The sequence below is a fragment of the Apostichopus japonicus genome, chromosome 13 (genome assembly GCF_037975245.1).
Source record: "Apostichopus japonicus isolate 1M-3 chromosome 13, ASM3797524v1, whole genome shotgun sequence".
Classification (NCBI taxonomy): Eukaryota; Metazoa; Echinodermata; class Holothuroidea; order Aspidochirotida; family Stichopodidae; genus Apostichopus; species Apostichopus japonicus.
This window is the reverse complement of record NC_092573.1, coordinates 9,188,360-9,202,447: the sequence shown is the minus strand read 5'-3', so window position 1 is coordinate 9,202,447 and position 14,088 is coordinate 9,188,360. Positions and strand designations below refer to the sequence as shown.

Here is a 14,088-nt window from a genome sequence, read left to right as displayed (position 1 = left end):
TTATATCTCATATATGGTAACATCTTCCACCCCATCCCCACCTTCACCCACTCCATCTCCACCCTCACCCCACTCCATGTATGCCATTGTGTTACTTGTGCCGGTCAATGGGCGTACATTTTAATGAAGTAAAAAATGAAAAGCTACCATCACTGCCATCACGTTTACTGAACCTTAATATTATTTGTCGAAATTCGTTAGATATTTGGAATGGCATGTTATTCCTAGCTACTTTTGATTCAAACTGAAAAAAAATAAACAATTTATAACGTAAGTAGTTGATGATAGGGACTAGGTGATTTCCTTTAACATAATGTTATATTTATAGACGTCGAAGACTGACTTTCGCTACAAGTAAACCAGAACAAACACTGAACATTTACGTGGAAATTGCTTACGGCAGCACCGTTCATTCTAATATTGGGTATCAAACTATACTGTTTTGACCTTTGATTGGCTAGAGTTCCAACTTAACCCAAACGGACTGTGAAGGTTCACAATATGTCAATGACTGAGGTGTGTACTTATTTAGATTTATTCCAAGTTTGAAGTAGGAAGTTGGACCGAAATTTTGAACAAAAATAAATAATTTTTGTGTGCTTCTCTGACAATACAACTGCATGCTTCAAGTTCACTTTGGGTACAAAACCTTTCAACTTCAAATGCTTGTCCCGAAAACAGTCAGGGATTGCTTGCAAACTGCGCAATTTGTTCCTCCTTTCATCTGCTGAACGTTAACTTTCCTTTGAACTATACTTATAACTTTCCTTTCAAGTCAATGTTTAATTTGATCGTTCCAGATATGCTAAAACAGGAGAATCAAACTTCTGTGCAATTATCTTTAAAATTATGCTGAAAATGCTTCCTGTTATCTTTATGAAGCATAAACCGTCTACATTTAATAGAAAGAAGTCGAATTACAAGAGATTGTTATAGTTAAATAAATATTTCAGGAGTATCACACATCTCTGAACAGAAACAAAAAAACAATTAACAAAAGAAAATTACATGTTTTGGAAGTAATCAACCGCGATGATATCACAAGTTATGTTTATGTAGGTTACAAGTTGCCAAGAATATTAAGTTTTGGCAAACGTATCTTTTCCTTCAATGAACGACCATTATAGATAATATGTGGTGATGGAGTTTCAGTTTAGTCTTCCCTGAACTTGTGACGTTATCTGCTATTAGCAATTTTCCCAAATTGAATGAATGGATGAAGTTCGAACCACTTAGCATACTCCTGCTTCCTGTAGATTATTACTTCTTTACTAGTCTTCTCCTGTGTGCATTCGCTAAGCTCCTAATTGGCTAAATTAAAACTCCTAATTAAAAAGATCAAAGTACTAATCTGAGTGAAGAAACGAAACCAAGATTAAAAGGCTTGGTGATCAGGTATTAAAGGTATTACAGGACAGCACGAGACTGAGGTGATTATTTACATTTTCTAAAACTAAAATTTGTGGAATTTTACCACTTTTTTCAACGACTTTGCCAAAATGTAACAACCATTTTGCACCGAAAATCGCGAGGAGAATCAAAAGATTTCAGGTACTATTGATTAACAATGATCGACGATTGCTCAGATTGTGTTCAATTCAGAGTAGCAATGGTGCAATGTTTCGTTACGTCTTCTCCCTGCAAAGGCAACCACTTTTGTTAAATACCACTTTATGTTTACTTAGTTTCCTTAGTAACAAAAAGAAGGTAACGTCTGCTACGCGGGGTAGCGCTATCTACGTCTTTGGCTTCTGCCTAAGAGCTTGTAATAATGATTTCTCGTAAATCACTAGGGAGTCACTCGAAAGTTGAAGTAGAGTTGCGCATTCTGTTCCAATAACTCCAAGTCGCTATCCATAGGTTCGTTACCAGTATTGTCTTCCAAGTGAAGAAAACTTAAAATTCAAACTCATAGACAATTTGTGCTTTTACTTTTGTAATGTGCAAAATCTTTATTGCATTTGTGAAAAAAAATTCAACATTAGTTAATTGTATTATTACAAGACGGTACAGTATATTTTCTTGTAACAAACAAAAACAAAACACGAATAGTCTACACCTACATGATTATCGTCCCAATAAATATTCAACCGTCAGTAGCAGGTGCGATGATTTAACGCAAGTACCATGGCATAACGCAGGTAACCTGCATGCAGGGAATAGAGTCGTTACTTCCTGAAGTGATTCATATTACCCAGACGAAAACAGAAATTGCCTTTCAGTTGTTGGGGAACTCAAATCAGCACTGCCCATGCCAGTCGTTGCTCTGACGGCAAATACGTATTGCACATTCGGCAAAATCCTATCGTCACGTTTTCTGAGTCTTATTTTGTCGTCCTCAACGTGCTCGGCGATAACTGGAACCATATTCCTTCTACTCCGTCTGAATCTGGCTACCGTATAATGATAACTGTTTATAGGGCCATTGCGTTTAGAACACTCAGGTTTATCCCATTTGAAAACCAAATCGCCATTTCTTTTCTGTTCCGGCAAGAGATTCGTTGGTTCACCAGTTGGTCCTTGAAACAAAATAAAGGAATGAAAGTAATATTACACTGATCAACTTTGGAATGCACTTGTCAACATGCTAGGAATTCCCTGAATCATGCAAGAAACCTCGGCTGCAAACCTCGGGTGACACGATCTTTAACCTTTAATTTAAATGCCGTCCTTTATATAACCAAAGTACCATCGAATTGGAACTGTAACATACTTGTAGTACAGGGCATATTAGGGGTCAATTCAATGACGATTTATTTTTCTTCTTTTGAGCTAGCTGTTCTACCTACTTTATTCCAAGCCACATACCTGATGAAAAGTGCAAAATCTTTGCAGAGATAATCACAAGTTGTAGATCGTCGGTTCTGACTATTTTAGGGGGTAAAATTTTTTGGTGATATCACTATATTCTCAACACCTTTTCGTTTCAGTATTAGGGAGGGCAGGCACTTACTAGCCTGCCGGTTCACCGGCTCGGAATGGTGTGCCGCTCAGACTAAAGCCCCAGCGGCGCCACCAGGTTGACATTTGTAGAAGATATCGAATTCTTCGAAAGAAGCTAGTTTCTTCTGGGGCGCCAAATGCGTTTTAAGGCCACAGCAACGCCGGTTGGATCAATCAGCCGGCAGAAATTTATGCCCAGTTCTCCCCTGGGGGAAGCTATAACAGGTTGGAAATTCATTCTTAGTTTTGACCATTGATATCTATTGCTTTATGATAACTTTTTAGCCAAAGTCGAACAATGTTAAAATTTTGTAAATAGCCTGCACAGGGGGGTCCCTAGAAAAAAAATCGTCAAATTGTGTATTCTGACGGATATTAGATTATAAATTAGGTTGATATAAGTAACCCTAAACGTAAAGTTTTGCTAATAAATACATTGTGTAATGTTGATAAAAGAGGGGGAAGGATATATCCGTAGTAGCGGTCCAGTTCTTTTCCCGGCGGAATGCAAAAGTCACCCGGCTGAACTATTCTCCCATACTGACAATCGGAGGTGGGGGCATGCTACCCCCTCTTTTTGGGCACGCTACTGAAGTATATCGACTGTACTTACCCGTGGTATCGGTTTGTATTGACATTGACATTTGAATTTTGCCCGCTGTCGTGTGCAGGCTTAAAGTAAGGTTGTACAGAGAGTTCGCTGTCAAACGAAGAACTGTTTTTGTCCTTACTTCACCATCCTCCACATCAATTACCCTTGGTGTAGCATCCACTGTTGGTGGCACTCCGCCGCATTCAAGGACATCCAAGAGTTGTAGAGAGAGACTTTGACTTAGAACCCTGCACGAGTCCGTGACTTCCTCCACCGACCACATCACGGAAGCTCTTGCAGCACCCGCACGTATTGATGAAGATGTGTAATTGAGGTCAGTGATAACCAAACCTGACGAAAGTATATTATAGACACAGATATTACCTTTAACGTTTTTCACGCTTCTGTTTATCATTAAAACTTTTTGCGGTGACAACTTTCTTCAATTTCCTTGTCATGTTCCTATTTGCTTTGGGAGAGAGAAAGTGACAGATTGACGAGGAAGACTAATTTCAATATTCAATAACAGATACCGAAATATCTGAAAGGATTGTCGTTGTAAATTTCTCAAACATAAATTATGTCCTCCTGTTCTTCTTTCAATTTACCTCTCCTCTTCTGTTTACATGATAAAGTTGTCCTGTGTTTCCCGAAATCTTAAATACACAACGTTACCTTCACAAGCCGTGGTGACTATTTGTGGGACACTTGCATCTGTGTAATCGCCATTCCTGTCTCTGAGACGGATTGCTACCTCGTATGCTGTACCGTCGGTTAGGTCAGTTAACCGAGCAGAGAGACTCTCTGTTTCTTCTCTCTTCCATGTTATACGACCCTCCTCATGGTACTCGATCATGTAACCAGTCACTGGACCAGTTCCCCTGTCCAATATCGGGTCCCAAGCTAGCCATGTGACTGTTATTTCAGACGAGGTCTTATCTTGAAATTCCAACGGTTCGGGGTTTGCGAATGACGGTGGCTCTAATACGTGGAAGAGGAGTAATCTTCATTAACAAACAATGGAACAATTCTCCTTGTGGTAGCTAATGGATGACCTCATTCAGAATTTCATTCATGATATGTGAAAGAAAATTGAGAAGCAAGAAAAGACTGCAAAAATAGTGTTTCAGGAATTTAGCTTGATACTAATAGATGCAGAATCTCTGAAATGCTCATTTAGGGTAAGATTGATGAATACAACAGCCCTACGTGAAGGCCTTAAATGTTATACCATTGTCTTGTAAATGCCAATAACTAAGTCAAATCATGCTCCTCTTCCCCCTTCATATACACAAAAGAGATTCATTGAATGGCGTCCAGCATTTCGTATTGACAAATTTATGAAGCTTTACATACATGTTATCTAAGGCCATACATGTTTTTCCGATTGAGTTTATCTTCTGTGTTGTATCTGAGGAACTGACCACATGGTCTGTGCGATGAACCTCAAATGTTTAAAGGTGCATTTCTCAAAAAACTAAACGTGGTATAGAAAAACAAACTGGACTGATAGTAGTGATATACTTGAACAGTTTATACAAAGTATCAAAATAATATGTTAAGTAAAAGTCGTCCTTTGAGCCTGCTTTGTAGCTGTAGGAAGACATATCATTTCTAGCAACGTAGTTGTAAAAGAAAGAAATATGTGCTATCTTTGAAATAAAATCTTATTAAGTTAAGCTATTATGATTGATTTTTTAACATTCAGACATATAATATTTCTCAAAAGTAAAATTCATCTATATAAAGTGCATTGTTATAAGTATACGTTTCTTTTGGAATGACGTATGGGCTAATGAAGGGATAGCGGGGTCGAATACAAAGGGTTTTAGCTTTCATTATGTCGCCCACTTGCTTCCATGGAAGCCCAACATACGGCTCCTGTCAAATAATTATTAATGAAAAACAAAGTTAAACGAAAATATCTGCAACATCAGTATTGACCGTCTGTGTGGTACTTTGCTCTGTATATTTTTCCTGTTTATATTTCAGCTTGATCGCTACCTCGTATGTCGTATCTTCGGTTAGGTCGGTTAACCGAACAGAGAGACTCTCTGTTTCTTTGCTCTTCCATGTTCTATGACCCTCTTCACGGTACATGATCATGTAACCAGTCACTGGACCAATCCCGGGGTCCAATGTCGGGTCCCATGCTAGCCATGTGACTGTTATTCCAGATGAAGTCACATCTTGAAATTCCAACGGTTCGGGGTTTGCGAATGACGGTGGCGCTAATAAGTGAAAGAGGAGTAATTGTCATTTAAAATATGGAACAATTCTCCTTGTGGTAGTGAATGGATGACCACATTCATATTTTCATTCATGATATGTGAAAGAAAATCGAGAAGCAAGAAAAGACTGCAAATATAGTGTTTCAAGAAGTTTAGCTTTATACTAATATATGCGGAATCTCTGAAATGCTCCTTTAGGATAAAATTGATAACGACAACGGCCCTCCGTGAAGGTCTAAATGTTAATCCATTGTTTTGAAAATTCCAATAACTATAAGTCGAATCATGCTCTTCTTCCCCCTTAATATACACAACAGAGATTCATTGAATGGTGTCCAACATCTCGTGTTGACAAATTTATGAAGCTTTACAAACATGTTATCTAAGACATGTCTTTCCGATTGAGTTTATCTTCTGTTTTGACTAAACACATGGTCTGTGCGATGAGCCTTGGATGTTTAAAGCGGCATTTCTCAAAAAATGAAAGAGATACGTCCTATCTTCGGAAATATAATGTTAGTAAGTTAAACTATTATCATTGATGTTTTAACATACACCGATATAATATTTCCCCAATATATAATTTCATCTACATTAAGTGCATAGTTATTAGTATACGTTTCTTTTGGAATGACGTATAGGCTAATGAAGGGGTAGCGGGGTCGAATATAAATAGTTTTAGCTTTATTTACCTTTGTGACACCTTAGTACCGGTAAACACATAATGATTATATAAAATTATTTCTCTTTGTTGTCAACCCATTAAACGACTATCCTCTAGGGCCAGTTGCCTAAAGAGTTGCATACCTGATGTCCTGCATGTTTGCTCATTACTTGGAGTCCCTTCTCCAAAGGGATGGTCTCTGATAACACTGATCCGAAATTTGTAGTTAACATTTTCTCTCAAACCGGTGAAATGATGAGAGAGTTGTCTTCCTTTTGGTATTTCGGTGAATTCTTCTTCTCCTGGTCCTTTTATTTGTATCCTATACTCAACAATTGGACCGTGACCATGATCGACCGTCTCGTCCCAAGCTGGCCACGTCACGGTTACACCTGTTGACGTGACGTCAGAAAACTCGAGTGGCTCCGACTGGTCATAAGACGGTGGCGCTGAAGAAAATACATGAACAAGCGATCGATTCAGTCTTGTTTCGCTTATTAGAATTTTGTTTGATACTAGACATTGTTTATTTCATGCAAGTTTTTTGAAGGGATATTGCCTTAACAAACAATGTACAACGTAGAACCGCTAGGTAAAAACGTACTGCTTGTCTTCTTCGGCAAGATGATGCGTACATTATAAGAGCTAAAGAAGACAAATTGAACCTCTGTTCATTTTGCAATTGATGATATCGTGATCTTTAATGTTGCCAGAGTGATTCGTGACACAATCTAATAAACACATTACAGAACATAAGTTTACCACCACCGGAATATTCCGGCTAGTGGCAGTAAATTAAGGGGCGTAGAATTGCATACGTATTTGCCGTCAACAAATGGCAAAATTATTAATTCATTGTCAAGAGTGTCACTAATTCCTTTCGACTTAATAATCAAAATAAAATGAGGATACAGCATATCAGACTTTCTCACTCTTAGCTATGCACAAGGGCGGGGTACTGACACGGGTCAATCTGGCAGTGCCGAGAGTCCAGAGCAATGGGCGACCGACTACTATCCATAGTTACCTATAGTTATCCGATGTTTGGTACACGCACTTATGCATGTACTAGGTTTGTGGGCAATATTGTAGGCAAAATAATCCCTTAAGATTTAGAAGTAGTGCGTAAAATATGTCATCAATTATAACCTTACAATAATACATGATATATTAAAATCAAACCTACCATCTATCTATCAGTGTTATATGTTTTGTAATCGCTAGCTCATAAGCACTTGTACGTTTAGTCGTAGGGTTGGGAAGGGGGTTTAATGAACTTGAAGGTAATTGTGATGCGTAAATTTCCTTACTTTGGTAACAAGGTAAGCTAGAGTCTAGACAGAATGCTTCGTCAGTTGTTTCCGATGGACAAACGTGTTGCGATCTTTCTCCACCACATGGTGCTTCCTCTGGCATCCAGATACGACCGATGCCACGGTGCCCAAACTTGGAGCGATAGTGTCCTCCTTTGAAGAACGATGTCGGCATTTGGAAGACGAAGACTCTTTGATTAGCCCAAGGAGGAGGACTGCCCTGATGGAGGTCTCCTTCACCAACTAAGGCGAGTCGCCCTCCGTAAAATGAATTCTGCATTGCACATGCTATCAAAGAGATAGAAAGAGGGAAACACATTTATCACGACAACCTCATCGTTCGTAACCACTAAACACCATACTAAAGTAGGCAATAGTTCCAGATATTTGTGTCGTTGGAAAATGATTTTAATATGAAGTCTCGCAATATGTATGTAATATGTGCGTTTCGACTCTTTGACGTCGGAGTAACACCTTGAACACCTTGCAGAAAGTATCCCATCTCGGATCTTGACCTTTTACACCCTCCCCCTGGCATGGGTGAGGAAATATGTAACGTCCAACAATTGCAGATCAACTTGTGTAAATGGTTGGAGAATATAAGGGACGGTATACTAACCTGGAGAATAACCTCACCAAAGTCAGGACTATTTTGTAAGTGCAACTTTTTTTATAATTACTCAAGGAAAAGAATATTACACGTTCACAGTTATATCTCCGTTAAACAAATTGCAAAAATAATTCATAGTTCCGCTTCACATGATTCATGTTTATGTAGGATAATGTTACTAATATCTATTTAGACAAAATCGAAAATGAAACTTAAAACATGTTGCGAAATTTAACGTATGTAGTAATGGTAACATTTTAGGCCTACCTACGCAGGCGTTTTAAGCAGTTATCATGCTCTTCGTTTCGACAACATCTACATCTTGTGGTGAGGGTATGCTAAGTAGAAATATAACTGTGTAGTCGAACGGGTTGCAAGGTGTTCTGGATCACACATAACTTTGGCTGTGATTCAGAAGTTTGTTTTATTTTTCTGCGGAAATATACACATCTTGTGCTAAGGCTACGCTACATAGAACAAATAGAGACTAGAGTATGCAAATTGTTCTGAAATACACATATGTCTAGTACCAGCGGGTAGTACAAACACCACTATCTGAATTTTGACCAACATCAGATCGACGTTTAGCCTAAATAGATCGTGTTCCGCATTTGGATGTTGCAAATCGTCAGAAATGTTGCATCGATAATTTTAATGACCGATTTGAAGTTTCAATTTTGACTAGCGGCTGCAAAACAGGTCCATTGTTATCAGTGTCGAACTGAGGCTATAAAGGCCTGTGTTGTTACATGCATACGTCTTACGGCTATGGCTGTACCTTAGTCTGCATGTATATTGTTTTGGAAGCGATATATAATGAAACTTAATGCAAGAAATTATCGTCAACCCCCAGTTTATTTATTAAAATTGATTTTCTGTTGGCAACTAGCCTCAGACGTGGCACTAGCCAAGGGCGTTCCCAATGATACCGTCATCCATTACGTTAGTATATGCAGGCTGGCTAGTATACTTATCCTTGACCCTTTCATTGCAAGGGACTAGAGAACATGTACTTAATATAAATCTACGTTATGTTCATGACAAAATCTACCTTGATATCCAGGCTTCTGAGCCTATCGTAGCACTGGCCTATACGGTCGGTAAGTAAGATTTAAGTGGCTACGAAAGAGAACAGTTCCAATTCGATTTTAAATCTTGTTGTATTTCAAGGATATACTGACCAAATGTGTTCCAAGTACGATAATGATTAAGTTACCGCAAGCGTTCTAATGCAACATGAGACCGTCTCAACTTATTCCTACCTCATTACATTGTTTATGATTACGCAGAGCTTCACCACACTCCATACAAACCCTCACTTTAGTACGGTAGCCTAGTCTCTCCCGTCAGTACCCTACCTCACTATAAAATACTCTGGGCATATAGGTTAAACACTGCTAATGGCCTATACATAAGGCAACTTTAATTAATGAAAGAGAAACAAGTCTGGGCAGATTTTGTAGATTCGCGATTTTTATACATTTGGGAGAAACTTTGAATGTTACTGTTAACTAAGGGAATTAATAAATAATTAATAATTTTTTTAAAAGCGAGTACATTGATATGATTTAGAATTGAATTCACACCATGCTCGAGTCGCATAATGAAACTTTTATGACATTTGATATCTGGAAGTCGGTAGGTTCAACTCATTGCCGAAGCGATGCACAGAGCGATGCGAATGTTGAATGGATCAATGGTAGGATAATGCAGATCGCTTAGTGGCACTCTGTCTAGAATGTCCGTTTGAAGGGATTGTGTGAATCTGTAAAATTTCCAAACCTAGCTTGGTAATATTGCCAGAAAAACTCAATTCCATGTTAGTGTACTCAACTTATTCTCAAATCTCTGGGTAGTAAGTAAAGAAACTACGACAGTATACTTTCGAAGTATAGTATTGTATTTTAGTATATATCACTTACCTGAAAATGAACTATAATATGCACATTTGGTGTAAATTGAAGATTTTTTTCTCTTGAGGGGGGGGGGGGGGTGCAGATTATATACCGTATCTAATACCAAAGTCGAATTTGTAATACGGTACCGTAATGAACAAAATTCTGCCTTTTTGTTTTTGGTAAAGCGAACGCGCTTCTAGTTTTCCCCTTCATATCACCTTCTAGCATGCCTTTCAATGCTATTCAGGCTAAAGGCTATACAATGTGTCATTTTCCTTTCTTTATTACTAGCGAAACGGCTATAGTATATTTGAATTCAACCTACGTACTAGTGCAGTAACTTGATTTACATGATGATGGAATTGAATAGAAAATGAATGAAGTCAAATTATATCATATCATTAATTTATGGTAAAGGTGCCGTAAAAATTGTTAAGATATCTTTTTTTTTTGCAAATATAGCTAATATATTAAACAAGTTGCAACAAAATCCATATTCCAAATTGAATCTTATAGGTGAGAAATTAAAAATTATTTGAAAGATGACAGTGTGATTATTCATCAAATGTCATCAAATTTAAACATTCACAGCAAAATGGTCACTTCAAAACTGATCACAACATATATTTAATCAGAAAATCAGAATGCCATCATATCAACATATTGGAGCATAACAAAGTTTGCCAAAATATATATGTTGGACCAATTGCGGTCTCTTTAAAGGAGAGCGATTTGTGGGACTAACAGCTTTTATATATTAGAGGTTAATAACTCTTCCATAACTGAATATGAACATTTAAATGGTTGAAACCGAATATGGTTCTTAAATTGACAAGTTGGTTATTCAATATTACGTTGATATGATAGCCTGGTTAGAACGAGGCCAACGCTTTCAGATGGTTTTTTTATATTATTATTGGTGAATTTTAAATTAAACTGTAAGTACTTTTTGATAATGAAACTTTTAATTTAACATATTTGAAGTATAAGAGATCTTGTGCGAGAACATAAGTAAGGCAACGAGGACGGAAGAATTCCCGTTGGTATAATTATATAACTATCTCTTTTGATATCAGGCCTTATGATTCACGTCTGGTTATTTATGTTAATATATATATATATATATATATATATATATATATATATATATATATATATATATATATATATATTATTTATTTATTGGTACGAAGCTGGGGTTTCCAAATCGTTGCTGTTTCTAAATGTATCTCTACATACATAAAATCCTGAAATTAAACACTAACGTGTGCTGCTGTTTCAAACGTCTTTTTAGAAATACAATCATATCTTCATCACTTATAAGCTGATATATAGTGTGTTGTTCAACAACGGTGCTTTTTCGCAACATAATTTCAATGAGCTTTGAAATGTTATCACAATTTGATTTCTGCAGCTTTAGACGTCATGTAATATCATATTGTTATACTGCTATATGTTATACTGCTCCTTTTTGCAACTACTCGTTTTTTATCTCTGTGCGGGTGCGCGCGTGTGTGTTTCCATATTTCTCTTTCCGTATCAATCTATTTTCACTTCCAACAATGTCGTTTTCAATCTTCTTTGTTTTACTTTCTTTTAGTATGGACAGTATCACCAGTTCCATTTATAGATATATATACCTTTGCAATCAACCATGATTGTGCAATCGTCATATGAGAAAGGTAAGTAAACAATATGTAGGAGAAAAGCTATTAGCAACTTCCCCACACGCTTAGAGTTTCTTTAAACAGCGTTCTGTGTTTAATGTCCTATTTCCGAAAATTTGACAAAAAATGTTACTAAAATAACTTTTCAATAAATCACACGGGTAGTTTATTTTCCACTTAACATTAATAGTCAAGAATTGAATAATATAAAAGCAATGCGTACAATCTGAAAGTGTGGAACTTCTTTAATATATCTGAAGTGGAATTATCATGTGAAAGGTGATGAAAATAATTTTTTATGGGATTCGATTATCCAACTTTTAATGATACTTTTAAAGAGAAAGTCTCAAACATACACATTGAGCGCAAAAACAAACTGTTTCAATGACACTTTTGTTTTAGAAAATTCACCCCAAGAAAGAGCCTGTGCAAGAAAAGAAAACGCCTTAGAGCATGCATTCTCCCAGTCCCCAGTGTATATATTTATATGTGATTTACCAACATTATAACACAGTAAGTTACCAATCAGACAAACAAGCTTTGCTTAATGTATGATTAACTATATGATTTATGATATATAACTTACCTCCGTTGTTTGAAAGCAAGCAGCAATTTGTCAGGTGACAAAATGACGACAGAAGAAGAACTTGTATCAGAAGATATCCTTCCATTGTAGAGCACGTCTGGATTGTTCTGTGAAGGTTTCTCTTTCGAAAGTGAATGAGGGTCAAAAAACGCAAAGGGCCTTTACATTTAACTTGACCCTAATGACTTTGCTGAAATGTATTTTTAATATAGTCAAGCTTCGTGACGTCAAGGTACGTGACGTGTATATGTTTATTTATTCAAGGCCAAAAAAAAAAGGCGAAAAAGGCGAACGAAAAATAAAAGGGAAAAAACAAAATGAAACGAAACGAAAGTGAAAGACGGAAAAATTTCAGATATGAAGTTGCCTATCAAAGAAAAAGGAAGACCATCTGTTTGTTAATATCTAATTTCGTTATCATATTTACCTTAAAACAATAAAAAATATATACACGTATATGAAAAATGGACAAACTGGTGCTTAAGTCTGGTCAATTTGGTAAGCAAACATAAAATATTTCAGAAATCTTGTTAACCTGTCCCTTTTTGTTTCTTCTTCTAGGTCTTCTTCTTCCTCTTCTTCTTCTTTTTCTTCTTCTTCTCAGGGAAAGGATGATATAATTTCCCGCTCATTTAACTTACAGTGTTTTTACTTAGGGAAACGTATATAACGAATATGATATTGGTATTGGGCATATGTGTACTTTTAACCTGTAATATATTTGTATGTATGTGTGTATGTATGTATGTATATTAGATCCTCCTGCAAGCAGGAACTCGCGAAGAAGCCTCATTGGCTTATCAAAGCCGCAAGCTGACCGAAGTCAGTCTCTTACATTCATATTTAACGTCCATGATTATGAATTGTTAATTGTCAACAACTCTGTAACTTGACGACATACATTGATCTGGAAGTGACTCGAACCGGGGACCTTATGATTGAAAGGCACCGGCGTTAACCACTGAGCTAACACTCCAGTTAACCAAAGGGATTAAAAAACACGTGGTATTAGTTATCATTGTTGCTGGTAAAAGTCTGTGAGGGCTCGAACAATTATTTTCTGGATGTCATCTAAACTTTGCAATTCTCCTTAGAACTTCACTTGGGTGGGGGAGTGGGGGTGTGGCTTCAACATATAAATTTTGCAGTTTCTAAAACGAATAGAAAAACTTATCGTAAAACTGAAAGTTTCTTAAAATTGTAATCCAACGCCTTCGGAAAAATAACTTCGTAAGTTGATAAGGAAACCGATGTAGTTTTCAGTCTGCTTGGACGATATCCAACTTCCTTCAAGCGTGCGAACTATACAGAATTTTGTAGATTCAATATCATATTTGTCTTCATACTCTCTTTCACCACTTACTTGTGTATAGTAATGCGAGAAAAACGCGGATGGGGCTGGACAGGATGGGGCAGGCAGGGATAGGATGCAAGTAATTTGTTTACAAAGTTTCCTTGCTCATTCACGCACACACACTAAACTTCAAATTCAAACGCAAGTTTGTTTTTAGAGCATAATCCTTGTTTCGTTTTATTTGATTCGTATCAGTAACTTACATTGTTCACGGGTTAATTTTCACAGTG

The 14,088-nt window shown here is 37.0% G+C and overlaps 1 protein-coding gene across 1 annotated transcript; it reads right to left on the bottom strand.

Annotated features, from left to right (window-relative positions):
- Positions 1 to 1,919: 1,919 nt before the first annotated feature.
- On the bottom strand, positions 1,920 to 12,642 carry LOC139978631 (contactin-2-like). Its single transcript, XM_071989004.1, has 7 exons — positions 12,505 to 12,642; positions 7,741 to 8,031; positions 6,574 to 6,879; positions 5,463 to 5,766; positions 4,211 to 4,518; positions 3,557 to 3,886; positions 1,920 to 2,519 (listed from the first exon to the last, which is right to left on the bottom strand). Exons 1-7 carry the CDS (start codon positions 12,587 to 12,589, stop codon positions 2,191 to 2,193), a joined length of 1,953 nt encoding a protein of 650 aa, XP_071845105.1. The 5' UTR covers positions 12,590 to 12,642; the 3' UTR covers positions 1,920 to 2,190.
- Positions 12,643 to 14,088: the final 1,446 nt, after the last annotated feature.

What these genes read in the sequence shown, in the direction of transcription:
- LOC139978631 (XM_071989004.1), bottom strand. Translation starts at nt 12,589, where the DNA reads ATGGAAGGATATCTTCTGATACAAGTTCTTCTTCTGTCGTCATTTTGT. An exon ending in GCAAACATGCAGGACATCAG is followed by an intron (nt 5,767 to 6,573) that starts GTATGCAACTCT and finishes TTCACTTATTAG; the next exon opens with CGCCACCGTCATTCGCAAAC. An exon ending in AGTCACCACGGCTTGTGAAG is followed by an intron (nt 3,887 to 4,210) that starts GTAACGTTGTGT and finishes TACTTTCGTCAG; the next exon opens with GTTTGGTTATCACTGACCTC.